Below are 13,206 nucleotides of genomic sequence, written 5' to 3'. Positions count from 1 at the left end.
AGTAATTTCTCATTTGTTATTAGCCCTAAATAAGGAGGAACTCTCGAGACCTACCTAAAGCTTGTTTGGCATGTTGACCCGGGAGAGAGTTCTAAGCTCATTAGATCCTCTCTTTTGCTGGGCGAGAGGGGAGTTTGAGCTCAGGGCTCTCTCCAGTGACAGCAACATAAGCTTTATAGTCGATTATCAGCTAAGTGTGAACTCTTCAAATTAGAAAAGAATGAGCATTAGGCATGTTTAAATGAGTTTGAGCTGAGGTTGTTAAATACTCCTGTGAATAGTTCAAGATACATACATATGGCAAGATATGTTATAAGTAACTCTTAATGGCAATCTGAAAAATAAATAGTATTTTATGGAGACATGCACGATATTAAGAGTTTGATGCTCACAATCACTTTTTTAAAATAGTAAATTGTAAAGATATAACTAATGAAAATACACAGTAGTGAAAAGGAAGTTGCCAAACCACCAATGTTTTAGTGTAAACCACATACTTGTACCATTATTTTCTACTGTCTAAATGACTGACATTTCATTGAACAGCCAAATGTTATGGAACCACTTTTTTTTCCAGAAGACAATGACTGAAATTTTAAAAGTACCATATATATATATATATATATATATATATATATATATATATATATATATATATATATATATATATATATATATATATATATGGGGTCTTTAAAACATACAGTGCACAGTTGTATTTTTAAATGACTAAAAGAAATGTTACATACAGTAAATCTTGAAATGACAGTTTTTCATTATACACTACAAATAATCACGCTATAATATAATAGTATGAAAAATGAAACATTGATTATAATCATACACCAGTCTTCCACTTTTAATAATTACTGCAGATGAAGTTGAGTTTATCAGTTTCAGGACGGCTGATCCAGGTCCGATTTCCCCCAGACTGAACTGCTCCAGATCTCACTGTGGGCTCACAGTCCTCCTCTGATGTGCCGTTCCCTGGAGCCCAGTTCTGATAGCACACGGTCTCTCCATTCACCCAGAACCAGATGCCCAAAGCACAGGAGTGACGTAAACCCAACCACACCGCCTCAGTAGACGCCAGTTTAACCACGTTCATCACACGACGCTGCATCTCCACTGACTGAACCGAGACCAGATCCACATGATTCTGTCTGCAGTATCTCAGAGCTTCAGACCACGACAGATTCTGCTGGATCACAATCAGTTGATCTGGACACAAAACAAAGCAGAAACTAGAGAGAGACTGATCAAAAACAACATGCAGAACAAACACTGTGGAGGAATTTGACATGTCAGACATGTAGAGTCAACTTTAACACTTCACTGCCATTGACAAGTTTTTACGGCAATCCATGTTTCATGTATATTAAGGTATAGGACACCCTAATGCAGTTCCTAAATCAGTTACAGGACTTCAGAGTCTCTTGGGAGTGAAAAATAAATCAGAGAAAGTGTAAGATTGCGTGTAAAAATTAAGAGTTATAGAAGTATCCTTTGGCTTATTTAAAGCATCATCAGAGCTAACCACAGTGAAATGATCCACCCCTGTTGATTTGCATGAGGTTAGAAATGTGGAAAAGTTTTACACACAAATGCATGTGCTCACAAAAACATGTTTATGAAAATGTACTGCATTTTTCTCAGTTTTTGTCAGAAAATGTTGCATTTTTTATTAAACCTACCTCCATTCAATTGGGGGAAAACACAACCCATGAATATAGATTTTTTTGGTGCTTTATCGTTATATATAATATGATCATATATTACTATAAGAAAACTTCCCGAGAGCCATCAAATTTAGGTGAAAATCATCATAAAGGCTGGCAACCTTTTTAAAAACACTGGCATGGAAAGAGTTAAAGGTGCAGTAGGCGATTGTCTTTAGAAACTTGTTTTCTTGTGCTGGTTGAAAGTCTCTTCACATTCCAATAGTATTGATAAAGTAAATGATCTAAATGTATTTATAGGCTATGTATTTTTATATTCTGGGTGAGGCTTAAAACTAAAAAATGTTCATCGAATTAAATATTGTTGGGCTGACATCTCCTATAATTATGTTAAGTAGGCCAAACTGTGTGTCAACAAATGTAGATTTGAATATCTGCAGCCGTTCACGCAGACCCACCATCAGCGCAAGCATGCGAATGAGAGAGAGAGAGCAAAACAAATGCTGAATCAAAACTTTTTAAAATCCCGAATCAATATTGGAGTTAGTTTTGCACGCTGGAAGAAGGACGACACTATGGCTGAAGTATTTCTGTTAGACAGTGAAGTAACTCATGGGCATATTGCAGTACTCAACACGAGTTGAATCTGAAATCTTGGGCAAGCGCCAAATTGTCTCAGTCATTGAACTAGCCTGAGGGCTTACACCATCACGATAACAGAGCGCCAATTGACTTGAATAGCTGCATCAATACTTTGGCTGCAGATGTTCTGGTACCCTTCAGTTAGCTAGTAAATTACTAATAAACTTAAACAATGGGGCTTTACAGGATTTTAGGCGGGAACGGCCTCACAAGATTTTTGAATGACTCCTCTACATGGTCATGTGCTCACCTTGGGCACATCCTGCCAGATGTACAATTTCGTAGAGACAAAGAGAAAATAATGCATACGAATGAAAGACAATCTCTTAAAATGTCAACTAAGGCAGATGTATCGTTGAATAATATGCCATGGTTTTCATCATACGCTGTGTTTATTCCTACCAACCAGGTTAATTAATGTGTTGTTTTAACCCTTATAGCAGATTAATATTATCTGTATGTGTCTGAAATGTAGGATGTCTGGTATTGAACGAAAGCTAGTGACATTTGCAATACATTGGTGTAAATGAAAACTAGTAGCACAAACAGTATTCATCTTGTAACATTTGATGTGATATAGTTACAAAACTTACCACGTGAATTCTACATGCAGTCTGTTAATTATTGACCCTACCTACGATGGTACGGGGCGTGGCCCCGCCCTTCATGGCAACTGCTCATTGGAAGGCAGTGCCATGGGGATGGACCAAGCCAGGTCACTTAAAAACACCCTGCAACAAAGAAACTTTGCTTTTTGCATTAGCTGGCTTGCGCTTGCTATTGCTTTCTGCCCCCATTCGCCTGCCTGGACACTGCACCGCCACGCGATTGGGTCACCACAAACTCTCCATGCAAACCTCTTAAGTTTCGGGACCGCCGAAACTGCACGAACTTCCGCAAACCGACTCTCAGCAGTCAGTCACCTCTGTAACCCAGAACGACCCACTCACGACCGAGGGAATCCCAAGGACGTCACAGAAGCCACCAGCCAATCAGGAGCCCCGTGTTTCGGCGAGGGAAAATCGACTCCAGCAAACTCGCAAGTAACAAACAAACGTTGTCTCTTGCTGATCTGGTGCAGATTGATCTTAAGCAGTTAAAGATAAGCCATATCTCTGCTTTTGTGGTTTCTCAGGTGCGATTCTAAGATCTTGTAAGAAGTATTAGAATTATTTTGCGACGGTTGTTCAACTCATCTTGCATCCTCTGAACTGCCTCTGTGTTTATGTGTGAATGTGTGTGTGCATTTGTTTGTTGTTTGCTTATTACGTAGTTAGTTTCATGTATCGTAGTGTAGCTCAATAAATCTGTTCTCAGTTTTTAAGAACTGTGTTCTTGTTTATGTGCTTCTAAGTCATTGCCTCGAGCTGTAGATCTTGTTACCTTGCTAAAAGTTAACCCAATACTGTGTTATGTTATTATCGTTGGCCACGTAAATAATATTAACAAGATTGGCAAGATACGATGTCTTCTATTTGCAGGACAAATGGTAGATAAAGTGTGAATCTTTTAATCTGATTCAGTCTGACTCAATTGAGTCGAATCAATGATTCGAATCTTCAAGATCCGATTCATTGAAATGAGCTAATAAATCCCTGATCGATCTTAAAACGTAGGTTGATCCCCTACAACAGGTAATGTTCTGTTTTAAAAGTATTTCAGTCACACAGAGCTGATGTAGATTGTGTTGTTATGAATGGGTTATATGCACAGAAGTGTTGTTCAGCCACTGAAATCTTTCAGCGAAAGATTGATGTGACTCTTTTCAGCTTCATAAGTGACCTTATAAAGCATCGATAATGTAGATTTTCATTCAGTTTAACAACAAAACATAAGTAGCTCTATTCTGCCTAGCCTGCATTACTGACATGAAGTTAGTTTTATATTTATTGATTTATTTTTGAACAATGAAAGCCTGTGACACGCTCCCTGTATTGTTTAACATGCTTCTCTGAATACTCGATCAGAAATAGCATGCAAGTATGGCTTAGTAATAAGTGTAATTCCTGCACGCCGCCGGCCAAAATCTAAGTGGAGTAGCTATAGGACAGCACGAGAGAGAGGGTTGTCTGTCATCTTTAAGGTGCGCGCACTTGTTTTTCAAGAGGCTTGGCTTTGGCAGGGGAGGGACTGTATTTCAAAGATATCATGCTAAATGGTTAGCATTGTGACAGATAACCTACTGCACCTTTGAGAGATCTGGAGCTGATGATGGATTGAGTGTGTTTGGCGATCTGCTCACCTTCATGACACACAAAAGGAAACTGATGGCCACAAGAGATGTCTGCCCAGTGTCCACGAGTGTTCTCCTTTAGCACTGTACAGTTTTCATTACCTCCATAATTATTTGGTTCACCAGTATTCCAGTAACTGAATGAATAGTTACTCTGATCTGACCACTGCCACGAGTCTCTGAACAGACCGATCCAAACTTCAGATCCAGATGAGTTTCTGTCAGTAATGAACTTCTCCAGCTGTCGATTCTCATTCTGGTTCCTCACACTGACCAGATCAGTGTGATTCTGTCTGCAGTAACTCTGAGCAGCTGTCCAGTTCATCATCTGATTGACAAACACCAGTCCTCTGCTCACTTGAATAAAAAATAAACAAATGAATGATTCCATGATTCAGCCCTTCTATGCTTTATAGTTAAAATGTGAACAGGAACAGCAATGAAATAGTCATACATGTCTGTGTTACTAAAATATATTTTAGTAACACTAAAGATAACAAAGATATTAAGCAACATTATACAACAGAGCATCTGCCATAAATGTAAATAAATATATTGTGCTATTAAAGATAACAAATAATTCAAGGGAATAGCTGGTTTTATATAAAAAAAAATACAAAGTGGAATTGACTTGTAAAGTGGCATTTCCACTTAATTTACAAAAATTTTACAGTCATATTTACTGTATATCTCCTTTGAAACATTTGTTAAATGACAGTTTTTTATAAGCATTTGTACTCACTGTTGTAGCATACGAAGATCCAGGTGTCACTACATTTCCCATCATGCCACTCTCCATTTCTCATAAAAGCACAATCATCTGTGCCATCTGGTTGTTGTAATGCCCAGTTCAGAAAGAGTGCAGGATCACCTGAAGACCACTGCCATTTCCTCTGCAGACCAATCCAGAGACGTACATCTTTCACACTCTTCATCAGCTCATTTGTGTCGTTCACGTTGTCAACAGTGGCCAGATCTGTGTATTTCTCTCTGCAGTATCTCTGAGCTTCAGTCCAGGTCTTCATCTCATTTATAAAGTGATACTGACGCTGAACACATTCAGATACGGAGCAGAGAGCTGTGAAAGAGACACTTTGCTTTAATGCTTTTCAGAAGAGACTCAAACATATTAAACCATAAATAAAACTACAAACACACTCACCAATGAGGAGAAGAGGGAAATATAGCGTGTGGGCCATTTCTGAAGAAGAAACACTTGAGATGAACAATAACTCTGACATTCATCTCAGAGTAAAACATGACTGTGCATTAAATAAATAATTTCAGAAGCATAAAACAAATTCACAATTGTAATTGTTAAATGTCTGAATAATTTAGATTTTTTGTATTGTTCTTACTTCAGAGGTGGTGTGTTTCTGTCCTCAGCCTGATGTTTCAGACTATGTGATTATTTTGTATCTGCTCTAATCCACCGGTCAGCTCATCACATCATTTGTTTATTACTCAAACAAAGGCTCTGTTCAGTTTTTTTCCCACATTCAGGTGTATTTGCATGTTGTTTCTCTATTTCTTTGGAAGTATACTAATTTGAATGACATAGAAAGTCCAGGGTCTGCTTTTCATTATAATATTAGATAACCTTTTAAAAGTGCAAACTATTATAAGCATCTTTAAACGTGCACTTTTTCATCTTAAAAATGTTGCCAAACTTCGACATATGCTGTCAATATCTGATGCGGAAAAGAGGTCATGCTTTCATGATCTCTCGGTAAGGTTATTGTAATGCGTTACTAGGCGGTTGCCCTGCTGGCCTAATTAACAAACTTCAGCTAGTTCAAAATGCAGCAGCTAGAGTGCTTTCTAGAACAAAGAAATATGATCACATTACTCCAGTGTTTTCAGCATTGCATTGGCTCCCTATTAAATATCGTATAAATTGTAAAATCTTCCTGACTACCTACAAAGCCCTGAACGGCTTAACTCCCCAGTATTTGAGGGAGCTCCTAATGTCAATTAATTCTGGACAATTGATTATTCACAGAATATCAAAATCAACTGTAGGCTGTAGATCTTTCTCATATCTGGCACCTAAACTCTGGAACAGCCTTCCTAGCACAGGTAGCAGACACACTCTGTCTGATTAAACCTAGACTAAAGACACATCTCTTTGCATTAGCATACACATAAAACACAAATGCTGTTGAAACCCAAATCCTCTAAAGGATTGTTAGTCTGCATTATTCAGGTCAACCGTAGCCGGGAACACTTCCCTAAAGGCATTATAATTTGAAAAGCATCTGCGCTTATGTTAGTCTTTTTTTTATTATTCCCGAGGTTTCCATAATCCTGGACCAGGCCCTATCCTGAGCAGCTGCTGTGGTGGTCAGGGAGAAGTAGAGAGCATGAGACTGATCCCTGTAAGACCACAGTGACGGACAAGTCCTCTCATTGATCCTGAAGGGACAGCCTGTACACCAGCCAGTGACCTCTTCCATCTGCAGCTTCTCCACAATGGATGTCCAGCGTTCGCCAGCCTCCGGTGCCTAGACTGCAGCTCTGCACAAGACGTTTGACTATAGGAGAAATGGTAATGCCCAACTGAGCCTGGTTTCTGTTGAGGTATTTTAATTTTTCACTTTTGCCAATTGGTGAAGTTTTTTCCTCGCCACTGTCGCATCTGGCTTGCATGGTTCGGGACTCGTAGAGCTGCTCATCGATGGATTTGTTCTTCAGTGTTTGAACTCTTAGCAGTGAAAATTAAACCAAACTGAACTGAGCTAATCTGAACTTCAACACTGAAAACTGGACTGACACTGTTTCAATTCACTATAATCTTCTATGTGAAGCTGCTTTGACCCAATCTACATTGCAAAAGTGCTATACAAATAAAGGTGAATTGAATTGAAAAAGTAATAAACAAGTCAACCTACTCGTATGGCAATTTAAATGTTTGAAATAACATGATCAACAGTAAGGGTGTAATGATACGGGTATTCGTATTGAACCATTCGTTACGAGACTTTTGGTTCGGTACAAACCGAACAATTCAGACTTATGTAGGGGATCAACCTATGTTTTAAGATCGATCAAGGGATTTATTAGCTCATTTCAATGAACCGGATCTTGAAGATTCAAATCATTGATTCGACTCAATTGAGTCAGACTGAATCAGATTAAAAGATTCACACTTTATCTACCATTTGTCCTGCAAATAGAAGACATCGTATCTAACCAATCTTGTTAATATTATTTACATGGTCAACAATAATAACAGAACACAGTATTGAGTTAACTTTTAGCAAGGTAAAAAGATCTACAGCTCGAGGCAATGACTTAGAAGCACATAAACAAGACCACAGTTCTTACAAAATGAGAACAAAGATTTATTGAGCTACACTACGATACATGAAATTAACTACGTAATAAGCAAACCACAAACAAACGCACGCACACACACATTCACACAGAGGCAGTTCAGAGGATGCAAGATGAGTTGAACAACCGTCCCAAATTAATTCTAATACTTCTTACAAGATCTTAGAATCACACCTGAGAAACCACAAAAGCAGAGATATGGCTTATCTCTAACTGCTTAAGATCAATCTGCACCAGATCAGCAAGAGACAACGTTTGTTTGTTACTTGCGAGTTGCTGGAGTCAATTTTCCCTCGTCGGCTGGCCTCTGGGAAACACGGTGCTCCTGATTGGCTGGTGGCTTCAGTGACGTCCTTGTGATTCGCTCGTGGGCGGCTGTCGGTTACCGAGGTGACGGACTGCTGAGAGTCGGTTTGCGGAAGTTCGTGCAGTTTTAGCGGTCCCGAAACTTAAGAGGTTTACATGGAGAGTTCGTGGTGACCCAATCGCGTGGCGGCACAGTGTCCGAGCAGGCGACCGGGGGCAGAAAGCAATAGCAAGCCAGCTAATGCAAAAAGCAAGTTTCTTTGTTGCAGGGTGTTTTAAGTGACCTGGTTTGGTCCATCCCCATGGCACTGTCTTCCAATAAGCAGTTGCCATGAAGGGCGGGGCCACGCCCCATACCATCGTAGGTAGGGTCAATAATTAACAGACTGCATGTAGAATTCTCGTGGTAAGTTTTGTGACTATATCACATCAAAGGTTACAAGACGAATACTGTTTGTGCTACTAGTTTTTCATTTACACCAATGTATTGCAAATGTCACTAGCTTTCGTTCAATACCAGACATCATACATTTCAGACACATACAGATAATTTTAATCTGCTATAAGGGTTAAAACAACACATTAATTAACCTGGTTGGTTGGAATAAACACAGAATATGAGGAAAACCATGGCATATTATTCAAAGATACATCTGCCTTAGTTTTGACATTTTAAGAGATTGTCTTTTATTTGTATGCATTATTTTCTCTTTATCTCTACGAAATTGTACATCTGGCAGGATGTCCCATATGACTAAAGCATGACCAGGAGTCATTCAAAAGTCTCGTGAGGCGGTTCCCGCTGAAAATCCTGTAAAGCCCCATTGTTTAAGTTTATTAGTCATTTAATAGTTAGCTGAAGGGTACCAGAACATCTGCAGCCAAAGTATTGGTCAGAATAGTCAAAAATCAATTGCCGCTCTGTTATCCTGATGGTATAGGCCCTCAAGCCAGTTCAATGACAGACAATTTGGCGCTTGCCCAAGATTTCAGATTCTACTCGTGTTGTTCACTGCAATATGCCCATGAGTTACTTCACATCCCAAATGATGTGACAGGCAACATGCTGCCTTCCTTGCCCACCTTCAAACACTACTCCATTCAGGCACACACTGCACTAACTCGCAAAATGGCTAGTCATGTTAATGTAATCCTCCTATAGACCTTTTTCTTGGCTGCTGCATGGAGGGTGACATAGCGACCAGCGTCTTCAGGTAGAACTTCCGTTTACAGCGTTTACAACTGGTAATTTGCGCTCCGAAAATGGGTTTTATTAGCGTTTTGCGTGGATTACGGAGTGTTTTTGTCACACACAACTTTATAAAGTGTGTGTTAAAGCCATTATAAAGAAGTGCTTCAAGCGCGAGAGAAAAACGTTCTCCTAGTTCACGTGTCTGCTGTCAGAAATACAGTGTGTGTGTGTGTTTCCCCGGCCTGTCAGCTGTTAGCTCAGCGGCGTTTCAACAAACACACACGCAATATTTCACTGCATTATAGAGCACACCAGATTACACCAGATTTTGGTGAATTACATTAGTTTGGGTTGGTTATATATTTGAAAGAAAGAGAAACTGTTGACTTTAGCGATGACGAGGCTTCATTTAAACAGCAGAAGATGCCGTCTGACAACGAGGGGAAAATGCCTCAGAGCAGTTGTTTTCCATCCCATTAGATCACATTTTTTAAATGATCAGTCCTGGAGGTGGCGCTGATCGACAACAGTATCAGTTCAAAGATGAGAAAAGCAGGTAAAACAAATTAAAACTATCATTTCATAGCCGTCCAAATATGACTGTATATACGCATCAGCTGCCGACCGGAAGTTCTTAGCATTATCCTTGCGCATACACACAAAGCATAATGGGTAATTTTGCGATCTAAGGAAAATGTCTATAACCAACAGTGGGTCTGGAGTTTGGGAGCACTTTGGTTTCCCTGTAAGTTATGAGAGTGATGGCAAGAGAGTGGTGGAATAAAAACAATAACATCTGCTATGACAGTAAGTTAATTTAGCAGTAATATTTGAGCATGTCAACTCATTTACACAGACATCACAGAATCATAACCCAGGCTCATTCTGAGAACGTAGTCCCGGGGACGTTTCTGGAGACCGCGAAATACGTCCCAGGAAGTACGTATTTTTGCAGTTTTTGTTTTCGCGAATTCGCGAGAGGCCGCTGTGCGCACTTTTTCCCCCACCGTTCTTGCGTAAACCCGCTTGTTTTGCCATTTCATCTGCTACTTCATTTCCTTTTAATCCCACATGAACACTACCTTTACTCTTTCTCCTTTTAACTTATACAACTCTTGTAATATTTCAACTAAATCTTGCCTCGAGTCTGAGAGTTTTGCTTCAATGCTTAAAAGAGCAGAACTACAATCTGAGCACACTAAAACTTCCTTAATTCCTGCTTATTTCACCCATTGTAATGCCAGACATATTGCCAACATTTCCCCTGAGTACACTGATAATTTGTTTGAAATTCTTATTTTTTGCTATATTAAAATTTGGACTTACATATGCTATTCCTAGCTGGTCATTATCTGGATTTTTTGATGCATCTGAGAAAACATGTCTCCGTATTCTTCCATTAAACATTCCCTTATGTATATTTCCTCTTTTTATCTAATTTCGGACATCATTAGATCCTCTACTGGTTAAGGCAGAACCCTTAAAGGACCATCAGGAATAATCAGTCTAGGAGAAATACTTAACCCTTTAATGTTCACTTCCTCTACTAAATGTTCCACTATCCACCCAAACCTGTTGCATTCACTCTTTCTATACTCCCAACATTTCTGTAAGACCTTTGTTGTAGGGTGGGACTCCTCCTGCCTCATTAGATTTACCCAATAAACTACTGTTAACTCTTTCTTTCTTAAACTAAGAGGCATTTCTCCCACTTCAACTTGAAGAGCTGACACAGGTGATGATCGGAAATGTCCCACAACAAATCCTTAATGCCTGAGCTTGGATTCTTTCTAACTTCTCTAGATGAGTCTTAGCTGCTGAACCATACACTACACAGCTGTAATCAAACACTGATCTAATTAGTGTAATATATATATAGTTTTTAAAACCAACCTGTCTGCCTCCCAGACCTGCTCAACTACACATCTCATCACGTTCAGAACTTTTTTGCTTGTATCTTCCATTCTTTTAATGTTTGTTCCATGTAAGTCTATTGTCTAGCCAAATTTTTGATACCTGTTCTAGCTGTTGATTATATAACTTTAACTTCAGATTTGTTTCTTTACTTTTTTTGTACACAGGACCACATGTGTAGGGGCAGGTGCATCGCGTCACGTAATGATTGACAGGTCACTGAGCCAGTGACAGCAAAAAGAGTGCAATAACACTGCTACCGACCAATAGATGTTCATAGATATCATGCAGCCATTGGCTAAATTCTCCATCAGTCAAACCACAGGAAGTAGGAAGTACTGTGACAGATCGATAGCAATGACAGCATATGCAGAAGGCCAAAACACTCGACTGCTTTTAGATTTTAATGACTTTGACTTTTTATTCTGTTTGTGGTCTCATTTTATCTGTAACCCTGTAAGCCAGGGGTCACCAATCTCGGTCCTGGAGGGCCGGTGTCCCTGCAGGGTTTAGCTCCAACTTGCCTCAACACACCTGCCTGGATGTTTCAAGTATAACTAGTAAGACCTTGATTAGCTTGTTCAGGTGTGTTTGATTAGGGTTGGAGCTAAAATCTGCAGGACACCGGCCCTCCAGGAACAAGTTTAGTGACCCCTGCTGTAAGCTATGACATCGACATGCCTTTTACTACAAAGACGCCGATTTCGCATGTAAGTACCATGGTGAAACATGGTAAAGCAGGTCTCTGGCAGAAACGGTGACATAAATGAATAACCATTCATAATTCAACACTTTTGTGTCGGTGGACTAAATGTGCTTGATGGGATGTTTTTCTGTGGACTCTTACCTTTCAAAATAAACTGTGATGTACAGCAATGAATGCGTGTGTGTTGTTATTACGATGATATGTTCTCCATATCTAATAGGCGTTTTCTGTACAACTAACACAAATTTAGCAAATACATTCTTTATAAGCTTCCAATTGAAACACAAATAGCTGCAATGGCTGCTTGAGGGTTGTAGCTTTAAACTGATGTAGTTTGTCAAGTATTCATTTTGGTGTAATCTATTCATAAACATTGACATGTGGAAAAACAGCGCCCAAGTACATCCGCGTTGTGGTGCTGGCTAAGAGGTTCGACAGAGTGTGTCTGCTTCCCGAACTGTGCTAGGAAAGCTGTTCCAGAGTTTAGGTGCCAGATATAAGAAAGATATACCATTTTGATAGTCTGGGAATAATCAATTGTCTAGAATTAATTGAGCATAGTGAACGTGAGGGGCTATGATACACCAGGAGCTCCCTGGGAGCTAAGCCGTTCAGGGCTTTGTAGATAGTCAATAACATTTTTTAATTCATACAATATTTAATAGGGAGCCAATGCAGTAGTCTCCTGTGGATAGTTCAACATGCATACATGCTGCAAGATTTTTTAAACAACTTTCACTAGTACACTCTTAAAATCAAACTAAATTGTATTGTAATTGGTGACATGCAACATATTAACAGTTTGATGCACACACATCACTTTTTAAAATAATGAACTGTAAAGATATGACTAAAACACAGCAGAGAGAAGTTAACAAACCACCAGAAAACCAAGATCCCAAGAAGTCACAGCACAAGACTTGTTTTACTTCATTCTTTAAAGTGTTCAGTATGCACAAGTAGAAAGTCTCAAGTCACAATATTGAACTGTTATTTTTTTTAGTTTCCAATTGACTGAAATTTCACTCAACAGTCTTTGTTAAATGTTTTAAACCACTTTTTCCATAGAATAACATTTTAATGTGCTAACTTACAGACTTTTTTAATTATACAGTAGAAATAAACACACTATATTATTAAAACAGCATTAATAAAGCATTAATTATTTTAAACTAACATTTATACAAGTCTTTTACTC

The 13,206-nt window shown here is 39.0% G+C and overlaps 1 protein-coding gene across 1 annotated transcript; it reads right to left on the bottom strand.

The window, feature by feature from the left end:
- Nucleotides 1–713: 713 nt before the first annotated feature.
- On the bottom strand, nt 714–5,753 carry LOC130232692 (macrophage mannose receptor 1-like). The gene is made up of 4 exons (XM_056462667.1): nt 5,717–5,753; nt 5,297–5,632; nt 4,564–4,911; nt 714–1,221 (listed from the first exon to the last, which is right to left on the bottom strand). The coding sequence occupies exons 1-4, from the start codon at nt 5,751–5,753 to the stop codon at nt 860–862; spliced, it is 1,083 nt and encodes a 360-aa protein (XP_056318642.1). The 3' UTR covers nt 714–859.
- Between the last annotated feature and the right edge of the window lie 7,453 nt (nt 5,754–13,206).

This window comes from Danio aesculapii, chromosome 7 (genome assembly GCF_903798145.1).
Source record: "Danio aesculapii chromosome 7, fDanAes4.1, whole genome shotgun sequence".
In the NCBI taxonomy this organism is placed as follows: domain Eukaryota; kingdom Metazoa; phylum Chordata; class Actinopteri; order Cypriniformes; family Danionidae; genus Danio; species Danio aesculapii.
Note: the sequence above shows the minus strand (reverse complement) of the source record. Positions and strands in the feature narration are given on the sequence as shown.